Source organism: Trachymyrmex septentrionalis, unplaced genomic scaffold, assembly GCF_001594115.1.
Source record: "Trachymyrmex septentrionalis isolate Tsep2-gDNA-1 unplaced genomic scaffold, Tsep1.0 scaffold203, whole genome shotgun sequence".
Lineage (NCBI taxonomy): Eukaryota > Metazoa > Arthropoda > Insecta > Hymenoptera > Formicidae > Trachymyrmex > Trachymyrmex septentrionalis.
Window position 1 is genome coordinate 395,269 of NW_017305213.1, and position 13,694 is coordinate 408,962.

At 28.8% G+C, this 13,694-nt stretch overlaps 2 protein-coding genes across 3 annotated transcripts in view; both read right to left on the reverse strand.

Moving 5' to 3' along the window:
- The window catches only part of LOC108747921 (CD151 antigen), an 8,995-nt gene extending 8,105 nt beyond the window's left edge, over positions 1-890 (reverse strand). The window contains exon 1 of the mRNA XM_018485828.1: positions 758-890. Within this exon, the coding sequence (XP_018341330.1) occupies positions 758-820 (63 nt within the window). The 5' untranslated portion in view covers positions 821-890. The remainder of the gene's footprint in view (positions 1-757) is intronic.
- Positions 891-6,661: 5,771 nt separating this feature from the next.
- The window catches only part of LOC108747926 (superoxide dismutase [Cu-Zn], chloroplastic-like), a 26,282-nt gene continuing 19,249 nt past the window's right edge, over positions 6,662-13,694 (reverse strand). For both annotated transcript variants that reach the window (XM_018485833.1, XM_018485832.1), the window contains exons 2-5: positions 10,653-10,738; positions 9,807-10,019; positions 9,093-9,343; positions 6,662-7,063 (exon numbers count right to left, since the gene is read on the reverse strand). In XM_018485833.1, coding sequence (XP_018341335.1) covers positions 6,961-7,063; positions 9,093-9,343; positions 9,807-10,019; positions 10,653-10,721 — 636 coding nt within the window. In that variant the 5' untranslated portion in view covers positions 10,722-10,738 and the 3' untranslated portion in view covers positions 6,662-6,960. The remainder of the gene's footprint in view (positions 7,064-9,092; positions 9,344-9,806; positions 10,020-10,652; positions 10,739-13,694) is intronic.

The window sequence follows — 13,694 nt, forward strand, 5'->3', positions numbered from 1 at the left end:
AATTATTTAATATTAAAATATAATTTTTCATAATATTGAATTGTTCATTAATTTCTTAATCTTTTTAATCTTTTTAACTTTAATAATAAAATATTTCTTTTGCGTGCGTGCGTGCGTGGTGCGTGCGTGCGGGCGTGAAGAATAAAGCTTTAAGTCGATTTACAGTCGACTAAAATATAGTCGACCAATAGTCAGCAAATAGTCAACTTATAAGTCGACAAACAAATTCGTATTGTATGGGAAGTAACAAGTTACTTCTATTCCCTGATTAGAAATAATACAAATTAAGTATAATTTGACATTATTTAAGTATAAAAAAAAAGAGTATATTTTTTGTTTTAACCTGCACATATTATACACATACGCGCGTGCGCATACACACTTATACAAGCTGAAATGATTTATCATTTCTTTTTATTAAATAAATGTTTATTTACTGTAAATAAATCTTTAATTGGCATATACTTATATAAATATTTATTGAAATTTATATTATGTTTTCTCAGTGTATAAATAAAATTTTCAAAAATATTAAACTACGATTTAAAAAGCACATCACAAATAATGGAATTCTTTTGCGCACTACATAAGTACCTGAAAGTATTTTAAGCAGAAAAATTATTAAAAAGCGGGTATATCCGCAAATTTCAGAAAATGAAAATATAAAAATCAAAAAAAGATATTTCCTAATTCACTTCAAAAATTTGCCACCAAAATCGATCCTGAAACTGTTATTCTTCCAACTCATTCTACTTACCGCGAAGATTAAGTTGAAGGTAAAGAGGACGTATTTGATAACATTCATCCCGCACGATTCCATGATGTTTCTTCGTATTTGTCTGTCTTTAAAATTAATTAAACTTTACTTTGATATTACTATATTATTATTATTATTATTATTCCGAATCAATAATTCGCGGGAACTTGAAAATTCAGACATATAGTCGATCAGCTTGCGTTCCGTACGGCAGCCGTACGGTCAATGAGAACGATCTAGGTGGTGCTCCTTTGTCCGAGCCTACAGGCAAGGTTTCGATCGAAATCCTCGGCTTCGAGGTTACCGAAGGCGGGAGCGCGGTTTCCAGGTGGAAGTCCTGCGTTATAAATTTGTTATTGGAGTTCTAGGCGAAGGTGATTGTCGATGGTAACCATGGTCACTTATTCCTTCGCCATTGACACCCCCCCTCCCCCCCCAAAGTAAACCTCTAGAGTGCTAAAAAACACAAAAGATACAATCAGTATTTATGAACGTATTATCTTGTAGAAAAACATAGTTAACTTCTACAGTGAACCAATATCCTTCGGTTTGAGTTTGTGGTTCTATTCTCTGCTTTAAGAAAAAGAGAAAGAGAGAGAGAGAAAGTTCGGTGTCCTCTTTAATTCGTAATTACTCCGGACCATCGATCTAGAGGCAATTCGCTTTTATCACAACATCTCTTCGCTCGAAATTGACGCACGATTCAAAAAATTATACAGCAGGTTTCTTCAGTAGACTTATCTTTATGACAATCAGATAAATTTTGCGTGTTGACAAAACGTTAACTGTTATGACTTCATATTTGTATCTTAATTTAATGTTAGTAACTTTTTAATAAGTTTCTTTGGACGTAGGCTACATAAATCAAAGATTCGTCTTTTTTGAGATTTATAGAAATTTTCTGCTGATATAATGAACAATTTCAAACGATCGATGCTTTAATTAATATCTCATTACGTTATCTATGCAGTTGAATAATTAGAAGCAATTTTTGTATTGTTTTAAGAAATATTTAATATATTAGGTTGAGTAAAAAGTCATCGCGTATTTTTTAGCTCAAAGTTGTATATACAATATCTTCGTCAATAATGAATGAAATTCAAATTTAAAAAAAGGTTTTTTAGCTTAAAATCTCTACTTTTAAAAGCTTATCACCTTTTTTAAGTTTATATGAGTTTGATAATTTTTACATACCAAAAACTACGAGCTGAAAAAGACGAAAAATTTTCTTCTCACTTTGTGGATTTGTAACGTCCCAAAACGAATTTGAGAAAATTTTCGATTATGTATCATGAAAGCTTGATACTTTCCCTACAAAATCGTTTTTTTTTAATATTCCTACGACTTTTGATTACTGAGTTATCGCGGATTAAATAAAAGAATTATTTTGACTTTAATTGCTCATAACTCCATTAAAAATTGTCGTATCGTATAATTTAAAAAAGAGATTTTTAAAGCTGAAACTTTACTCTATCAAGATATATTTATATTGTTGGTAAGAAAGTAATTGCGGTTTTTACTGATAGATGTCTTTTAAAAAAACGCGATGACTTTTTACTTAACCTAATATTAATACTATTAATAAGATTTATTAATTTATTGACAAATAATTTTATATTCTTCATTTACTAATCTCTCTTCTCCGGAAATTTATCTCATTTGGTCATATATATAATTTTATTAATATTACATTGTCACGTTTCAAAGAAACAATGGTAACTCAATTGATGGAAATGTTTTACTGAAATTGTAATAAACAATAATGAAATATTACTGAAATTATATTGAAAGGAGAGGATGGGCAGAATTACTGAATTTTTGCTCTAAGCGACAAAACATTTTTATATGCACATTTTCTTGTATGTTTTAATGTACTGAATCAATATCTAATCTAATAGGGACATGTTGAAAATCGCATTAACATAAAAGTATCATAATTTTGTCAAAATCTAATCTTTGATTGCAATTTTCAATATTTTCCTATTAGTTTAACTTGAAATTAACGTTTGTACATAATTCAGCACATCAAAAAAATAAAAAACATGCATGAAAAAGATTTAGTCATTAGCTTCATCAGTTTGATTTTGGGTGGCAAAGGTTTGGCTAAGGTCAGGGCAAAGTCATCTCGGACTTTTTAAACGAGATCCCCCACTTCTTTTTTCTTTTATATAGTACTTGTTGAGATCTTTTCAAAGCACTATAACTTTATCCACTTTGAATCAGCCATTCAGTTATTGAATATTTTATAGTAAGAAGTTAGCGACTATAGGTGAATCAAATACGAAAATTTCACTTTTTTGCTTTAAACCTTATATGTTTTGTTTAGCAAATCATAAGCTACAATATATGAAGAAAATTGATTTCATTGGGAGTCAATTTCATATATGATTAGTGCAAGATCCTTTGAGTCAAATTTAATACATTTTTTAATTAAATTTTTTAACTTCATCATTTTAAAATAAAAGAAATAAATTATTTTTATTTTAATTTAATTCCATTGTTTTAATTAAGGGAATCCTAAAGCTATCTGTATTACCCATTAAGGCCCGATTGCACTAACATTACTTTGTTTTAAGTGAGACTTAACATTCTTTCTGTCTCTCTGTCTCTTTTTAGCTTTAAAACGAAACAAATAATGTTTGAAGTCTCGCTTAAAATCAGAGTGACATTGATGCAATGGCCCTTAACTATACAATTTTTATATAATAATTACTTTTTTCCTGTTTTACAGATTTGAAAATCCTTTTCTAGGATTAAAATATATCCATTAATATATGTTTGTGAGATATACAATATATCATAACGACATTTGCTTTATATAAAAGCTGTGCAATTTGTATTTACGAAATAGTAATCTTCAAACTAGTAGTTTGCACAGAGAAACAACGTGGAGTTCGAACGTAGAATTGGATTTAAATGTCTAATTAAAACGTCTAATTAAAACATTATTGTTATACAAAAATTTATATGTATGTGTACATGAGATATTGTAGTAGTAATACATAGTGATGTGTATAGTGACACGTAAATTGTATGTAACATATGTGTAAGTCCTATTTTACACTGATGACTAATCGTCTTTAAAATACCCTTAATATTGAATAAAAATGAATGAATGATAAAATAAAAACGATTAAAAGTAACTTTTAATTATAATAAGAAATAATAAGAAATTGGGTATAATTTGACGTTATAAATTTAACAATGTATTTTTCTCATACGAGTGACAATTAGTGCATGTTATTTCATCGATTTATGGAACGGCAGAATGTTATTCCATACAAATATTTCAATTACCTAACTCCAAATGCATTACTTAGAATTGTATTGCGCGTGAAGCATTTTCCACGGACGAATGCAATCCGCCATAATTTTATCAGAAATTAGACAAACCGCGCGTGAGCATCGCGTTAAACGAAAGTCTCTCACAGTTCAATAATGCCACATTATTTACATATACCCAGTAGAACGTGCAAAGTAGGTTACAGGCGACTTATTTACGAGCACACCGACGAGTTTTTGTTTTCACGATTCGATCCATCTGATAGGCATCTACGTTAAGATGACCAACTCCTTAAAGACAAAGAAAGACATTTTAAAAAATTTAATATTAATTGTCATAATTAAATTTTAATAAACATTTTTTATATAATTGCTAACAAAACGTAACCAATATAAAATTATTATATTTGTGATAATACTTAGAGTATAACATCACATGAGATCACAACAAAAATTACGTCAAGTTATAAGAGCATATTTTAATTTTAAAAATTGTATACTTCTACTAAATGTATTTTATGAATATTTGGTTTTTAAAATTAAAAAAAATCAGAAAATTCTTCACTTATTAATTGAAAATTATATTACATATCTATTATTTTTATTTATTATTTTTACACTTAAAAATAGAGTCCGACCAAACCACATTTTGATCTTCGATTGAAACTGAAAATGAATATTCCGTTGTTATTTAATTTCGATGAAATTAAAATCGAAAATTAGATAAGTTTTACTAAAAGAGAAAAAGAAAGAGAGAGAGAGAGAGAGAGAGAGAGAGAGAGAGAGAGAGAGAGAGAGAGAGGAGCTAACGGAGTCACACTTTTTTCGGTCGGAGTCACGAAATCGATATTTTTGGATTAATTTTACAGAGACGTATGATTTTCAGAAATGACAAATTTATGTACTCTTTAAAAAACAAAATTTTATTAAAATATTTAACTATAATAATATAATAATATTTCATCCTCAACTTTTAAAGAAATCAAATCACAGTTATTATTAAGATCGCATCAAAGTTTGTATCAAATAGTCTTAAACTTAATCAACTAAATAATGTAAATAATTAAAATCGAACAATTTCTTGAACCCTCACCGGCGCGTTGCAACTTGCATAGTTTCGTTTATCCACCAAAATTTTCTTTTAATTTCGACCGAAACCGAAACCGAAATTTCAGTCAGACTTAAAAGAGCAACAATTTATAATCGTGTCCTTAATTTGAGGCAAAATTTGGGATGCATTGTAATAAATGGGATGCAGAGTTAAAATTTAGGACTGTTCGTCTTAATTTGGGACGGATAGTCACTAAGTTCTACGTAGTACGTTTCTTCAGTACCTATTAACTTCACTTCGTGGTACTGTAACCTGTTCTTGTGAGTCAAAAATCCATCAGAGGAAGAGAAGAGAACTGTCAACTTCTAGAAAAATTTATTTCTCACATGCAGTTAGGATTCGCGTAAATCCGCAGTTTCGTGCCGTACTATGGAAATCTACCTATATAGGTTAATGAGAACATGGTAAATATAGATATTACGCTCATTCCTCAGGTAGCTGCACGTAATGGTACATACCTGATGATAATACGGTATAATTTAAAGTTCAACGCTGCATGACTGAAACCTTTTTTTCCAACTTTTCTGCTCATCGTGTATTCCACGTAAAAAATTTTTTTGATATTTACATGTTATTTATTACAATATATAGTGAAGTTAATAGAGTATGTTAATATTACTAATAGCATCTTAATGATTTAAACGAACAAAAAACTCTTAAAATTGAAATATAAAATTAGAATAGGACTAATATAAAGTATAAGAGTCTAACGCAATAAGTGCGTGGTTATTCTTAATAAAATAATTAATTCATAAGAAAGTTGAATACTCTAGTTTAAAATGTTTAAATTTGAACACATATAACTGTGTTTGCACTAAACTCGTACTCCAATTTTTACTTAAAAATTTACTAATAAATAATTTTACAATTAGATATACAATTATTATAGATGAGATTGATCATAATAGAAAACAAGATGATTTTTACAATTAATTAAGAATTTTATTTTAATAAATACAGCTTTATTACACAAACATTTACAATAAAGAGACATCAGTCGAAAAAGTTGTACATAGAATAAAGTGAATTTATCGATTAACATGTATACATTTTAAAAATCTAGGAACATAGCTGTTAATAAATTACAATTATATGTATAAATCTAGATCTTGAAAAAATGCATGTTACAAATATAAAGACATTGTAGCCTCATATTATATTAAGGATACAAATAATGAAACTGACTATCCTATAACAAATAACACTTATAAATTGATTCTTATTTTATACGTTTTTAATTAATTAATTAATTAAGTAGTTGCAAAATTGCAAATTGTTATACATAATTCACAATACATTTACGCATGTACATATATTATATTAGACGTGTTTCGAACAAATCATTTTACGTTCAGACTTATGGTGAATTAAATATTTCTAATTGTAAGTATTATTGTTAAATATTAATATTGCATAATATTAAATCATATGTATGTATATAAATGAAATTTTTCCTTGTTTATTTATTAGTTAAATTAAACTAAAAAACTTGATTGAAAAACTCTTTCGATATATCAATCTGATATAGTTCGATGTTCACCGATACATAAAAAATCGAACTACTCGTCGGTTTATTGCAATGAGATTTATAGTAACCGGCCAGTAAGTCACATTTACGTCAAAATAATTAAGAATTGCTGACACAACGCTACTCTGCGACGCTCTATAGCGGTAGTTAAAATTTTGCTACTGCTGATATTGTTAACGAATAGTCGATAGTCGCAGCTTTCGCTATTTGTGAGCTCAAGATGCAAATGTAATTTACTTATCTTCGTACAAGACACGGAATTACTTGAAGCTCCCATGGGAGTTAGAATTTGAGGTGTTGATGTACTGCGATGAGGAAGAATATCACAAGGATCGATACGCTCGGCGTAGTAAATGAGCCAGAATTCCATTTCCCGTACGACGACCTAGAAGCAACAACATTGAAGAAATCGATAATTGTACTCTCAATTGAATTGCGCAACATTATGCAAAATGCACGACGTTATTACCAGCATTTCCGACAATCGAAAAATTCATAGTGCAACGAAATTTTGCGCCGTAAACTGCGTGCGTCTGTCACGTATCTAATTACGTGCAAAATGCAATAATGCACGGTGAGACCTGAGATTTGTATATCTACATTTAAATGAAATACATACTTCACTTCAACACATCGCATAAATCTGAATTGCAAATTCTATATGAATCGTATTGCGATTGTGTTACGGTAGTCACAAACAGAACAAATATTGCAAGCATTCTTGAAAGTATTTATTGGTATTACTCAAACAACAAATATATTTTGATCAACGACACAAAAAAATAAACATAAAATACGTATATACATTAAAAACGTCGGTGCAACTGAGACTCTATGCTAAATAACGTGATGTTTAAAAATTAAGTTTATTAAAAAATTATTTTTTAAATTTTATATTTTGTTTCTAATAATTATATATTTTGATTGTAAATCTTTCACTGCATTCTAAAAGAAAGAGAGAGAAAATATATTAGTAACTTTTGCGATTAATACAAGTTGAGACATTTATAATATTTATTATACGATTGTCCAGATATTACTTTTGAATAATCGTTATGGAAAACGGTGATGTTAACTTTCCAGACTTTATTAGTATTTTGCAGAGGAAGCTCATAAATTATTGAAGTATTATCACGGTGCTACTTTATTAGCGTGGAAACATAGTCCGAGAAAAATTGCAGATTAATCGGCTTCTCTCTTAACTACGCAAAAGTATATAATGCGCGTATCATTCAGATCTAAATATATGATCGTGAAATAATTTATAGAGGCATTTTCATATTGCGCTTACAGCATAGTATATATTTTTAAAAACATATTATTGATATTTTTCTTATCAAAGCACAAAAAAGCGATTGCATAAAACAAGAGGGGATATATTGGGGAAATAACACAGAGGAACAAAACATTTGTTAATGTATCATCAACAATTTACGTACAAAACATAGATACGCTACGAGTCAACAGACAGAGAAAAAGTTACAACACATTTACATAGCGCATGTGTCGATCCTACTATAATTCTACATTCTTTTCTCAGAGTTTATTATACAAACAACAAAATTCTTTTACAAATCATATAAAATGTATACAAGTCATTTCATAAAGAAAAAAATCACACGAAAAATAACGTTTAAACAATATGGAGTCAATTCTAAACGGGACAAATTCCTAATCAAATCTACTGGTGATATTGATCCTTTTTTATTTCTCTTCCGTCGACCGTTGACATTTTCCTTCGAAGTACCTCAGATTCTTCTGTAATGTGCAGAACACAGTAAGGTGCGACTGTTTAACTTTATTTTTCTCGTAAAAAGATATTAGGATTATATTAATTATATTAATATAAATGATATTAATATTATAATTATTATAATATATAATATATAATAGAAATATTATTTACATGAAATATTATAAAATATATACTACAAATGTCATTAACACCTGTACGAGAGATTGAAATTGAGATTATATTGGAATTTAACCAATCAGAAGAAAGAAAATCAATATTAAATAAATAAACTTTGCTTTGGTAGGTCAAACGCCAATCCAATTAATTTTAATCTCAATCTCTAGTCAGATATTAGGAATTTTTACTGCACTAAATACATATATTTTTCATTGTTATCTGTAGTAATATTTTTGTTTAACATTTACTTACACAACAAAGTTGGAACATATAAGAATTTAGCGATAAATAAGCAATAAATAAAATTAATACATCTTAATATGTTTTTATCGGAAATCTGAAAATTATTGCATCATGAATGACAGATGCTACATGAGAATTAAGGGTTGCAAGCTTTATATTATATGAAGAAAATACGTCAATATAAAAAATCATACAGAAATTTAATAACACAAAACGCAAATAAAAATAACAGAAACATATTTATGAAGCCGTAACCTACTCGATGCCAACGATACCACAGGCCCAGCGATCGCCAGAATTTCCGGTTGTCAAAGAAAGAGAATGATTGCCCTTGCCAAGATCGTCCTCAGCGGAATGTATAACTATGGATCGTCCCACGATGCTATTCGATCCTCTCAGCGAAATGATATTGTCAGTGATATTTATTACCGCTTCTCCCTCAGAATTGGCCACAACGTTTCCTAGATCGCCGACATGTCTGACAGTGTCTTCCGGGGCGCCATGAGTGTTCTAACAAGTTAATAGTATGAAGTAGTTGAAAAAGTAGTATTAATGAAAAACTATCATAAAGCAGAGAAGCTAAAAAGCAGAGAACTTCATTATAAAATAAGAACAAGAGATAGAATTTTATTAAAAATAAAAATTTTTTTAAAGATTATACATTATAATAAAAAGAGAAAAGAAGTCTTAATCTTAAGTATATTATAAAACATCTCCATAAATTAATATAAACATTTTATATCTAACAAAAAAATTAAAAATTATTTTATTGAAAAATAATATTTATTTTCATAACAGTCTTAATATTTTGTTAGTCCTCCTTTCCTTACTGTATTTTCTAAGAAAATTCAATAAATTGAAAGTGCTTTATGCTTGTGGTCAAAACTGTGGTATCTAATTAATTCTGAATTAATTATTATGCATCGCAATTAACAAGAAAATTGTATAAAAATAAGCTACTGTAGGAGCTCACGTTCTCAGGGTTGAAGTGCGCTCCCGCGGATTTGCAACCCTCACTCAAATCTCCCTTTTCGTGCACATGAAAACCGTGTGACCCTTCCGTGAGTCCGGAGATCTTGCCAGTGATAGTTACAGGTCCATCCAGGGGAGTTTGAACAATCTTCAAGTCACCCGTGACATTTCTTGAGGGAGATGACGATATTAGATGGACGACTGCCACCAATTCCTAATCAAATCGATTTGATACGATCAATATATTTACTAACAATAACACAAGTACTTGTAGTGCTTTCGAAAAATAGCAAACAGTTTTATCTAATGAAAACAAAATTTCTTTTTTTTAAAGAGGAATTAATTAGATATCATCTTTTAAAAACTTTTAATTTTTTAATTTAATTAACTTTTCCTTAGATCCTTGATTTTTCATATAATAATTTTACTTTTTTTTATTTTTAATATTATTTTAAGTATTTTAAGAATTAAGCGAAAATACTACTGGAATAAGAGAATAAAAAAGTAAAATGATATTTTCTCCGATAAAATTAATTATAACTTTCGAGATATTGTCCAAATGTTCTTTAAGCTTTACATTAATATATAGAGATAATTCAAAGATGAAATTTTTTTACTGTAAGAGCGCACTTATATATCCTCCGATTTGCTCGTTGCATTATAATCACCATGCACGAATGTCGCATAATGATTGCTGTCTAATTTAGAACTATGTTATATTACCAATTATAATCAACGCTCATCACGATAATAATTCGCATATATTATAATGCATTGGAAACTTGATGATTTATGTATTATTACGGAAATGGATTAATATATGCAATATTTTGATTATTGTACGTACCTCTTCCGCATGTGTAGCTGTAACAGCAATTACAGCTGCCACTAGTAACGCAATCATTCGATTCATCATGCGTATTGGACTTCGAGCTGTAATTAATAAAAGAATAACAAAAAACTGACGATATATCAAAGCTATATAGCATGTACGTGTAATATTTTCTTGCTGCGTGCCCATTTTTTTCTAAAATTATCGCTATTTTTAGAAGAGCAATTACTAGAGCTAATTATTGCAATAATAATTTGTAAGTTCTTAACAAGGAAGTAGAAAAATCTTTCCTTGTTTCTCAGCATAAAGTAGCATAAGATATATACATTTTAAAAAGTATGTTACAATATTTCATGTAACTTTTTTACGAGGTGCATATTTTCTTATAACAAAATTTTAATTAAAAATGCAGCATTTTTCGTTATGGCAAACATATGATTCTAAATTTGTAAAAGAAGAAAGTAGATACTTAAACACACAGTATCAAAAATAATTGTACTCAGGTGACTAAATAATTGAATAAGAACCATTCATTAAAAAAATATTAGTAATTTTCAATCAAGACCCATTTGCGTGTCTCACGTACAAATGGAATTGTGTACTTATAAAATAAATTTAATCGATCTAAAAGCCACGCTGATTAGATGAACTTTAATATTAACCAACGGTAGCCTTGTACGTATAGGACTAATCGATAATCCGCGCTACACAGTCCTTGAAGTGCAATCGTCGCTTGATTTAAGAAAGCGGGCCTTTTATATAATTTCTACGAAATGATATGCGTAAATGAGTGCGTCGACTATAAGGTAAAGGTGAGCTTTATAATATTGATTGTGATATATTGCGAACACAGTCAATCACATCAAACTAGCGAGCAATTTATTTTCCCTATCCCACGTAAGACATATACATATGTACAATCTATTTTTTAATATTAGTTTAGCTGTTAGATGACCTTCGTGATATGCACGAACTACGTTCTAACGGCATACATGAGTTTTTTGCCCGCGAATTAATTAATAAGATTATATAATTTTATTTCCAACCAGCTACGAATCGCATGTCAATGTCTAAATGTAGAATTATTATAAATATCTAAAATTTGTATACAGATATTAATAACTTTGTGTAGTTTTATGTAAAATGTATTCAGAATTTAACATGATGTATCATTAAATATTCAGAATAGTATCATTAATTATTACAGAATTTATTTTTGTGTGACTTGTGCGTAAGCAGCTTTCGCAAAATACAAAGTTCACAAAATTAATGTAAAGTTATGTAAAGCTGTATAAGGTGATATTATCGCATCAGCTAACGCAGAGTTAGTCGGATATTCTAGGTTCTTATCTACTATATACATAATTTCAATGTAACTTTCCTTCTTGCTACTACATCATTACCTCATTGACAGAGAACATTCATATTATTGTCCCCTATCAATGTCCCTATTCATTTCACTAATGATCCTATATTGCTTTCATGAAATATCTATGTATCCTGCAACCACTACATTACCTTTAAGAACACGTTCTTAAAAAGTAAGTGCGATAACTGGATCCTGTATACACTTAAAAAATACTAAATTTTTATTTTTTTAAATATTTTTTAGTAAATATTTATTAAGATTAGCATATATTTATTTAATATAAGAATCACTAATTTAATTTAACTATCTATCTTTTTTATTGAGCAAATATTTATTCACGGTAAACAAATTTACTAAGTCTTAATATATATTTCTTTAATTAGTACCGTAACTAAATGTATACTTACTATTTAAAGAAATATATATTAAGATTTAGTAAATTTTCAGGGTATATATTATTTTATGTATCAATAAAAGGAAAGTTATAATAAGAAATGATAATTTTTTCTTACATCACATTGTAAGAAAAATATAACTTTCCTTGTTAGTACATAAAATTCCTGACGTTTCAAGTTTGTTATCAGTTTGCACGTTTCTTCTCACACAGTTTTCATGAAATACGAGCGCAAGTTTATTCGAGATTTTCTTGTCAATTTCGATATAATTGACGTCAGTAAGAACACTTTTCTCTTCATCATTATTTCACTCACATTTTATAAAATACAAGCATTCCAGGTATTTTTTCAATTTCATCATATTCACCTTTCTCGTTTCTTTATCTTTTTCTTTGCTTCGATAAGTGTACATTTATTGAAAAGGTTCTCGTCAATATTATTAGCATAAGACGCTGGGACTTCGATTCTCGAGAGTATTTTATAAAATAAAATAGATTTTCTACCAATTTTTTTCGAGATGTATTATTTTCTTAATTGTTACCGTTTTGAAACCATCGCAATAATTATTGTAAGAAATTTATTATTTATAACTTTACTATAATTATATATCCTGTGTTTTTATCTTTTATCGTACGACATTGAAAATGATTCAATAAGGATTGAAACGTGTCATATTTTATATTGTTATAACATTTCCATTATTTAGTATACTTTTTTTGTAATTTAATGTTACCTACTTAATTAATATCTATTAAAATTTAACTTGGTCCAGCTTAAGCCTTTAAATCTATTGTTTGAATTTCAATTCAAATTAATCCTAATTCAAATTATATCATAGATATTTATTAAGTCTTTTTTTTTCTGTATTATTTTAAACTTTATTTATCTTTTATTAACATTTATATTTTATTACTAGAAAAACGATCATTTCAATTCGCTGGCGTTCTCTTTGTGGAATGTGTGCGTGTAAACGTCGCGCTGGATGGAAAATTCACGGTCCAAGGAGTTCAACGTTCAATCCAGTGCAAGTCAATTTGACAGTACGTGTGGTCGCGGAATTTTTCCGTGACCGGATAGAGATGGATAAAAGCATCGTGAACTCGGAAAATGCGGCGGCAAAGAGCTTCCGAGAAAATATCGATTCATGGCGAAAGGTATTCGTCCACAACACCTGCGCGACTTCATCGATCAACGTTATGTTCATGTGTTTTAATGTAAGCATCGCGCGAATTGATGACGCGTTTTACGGAAACCAGGTCTGATATATATATATATATATATATATATATATAT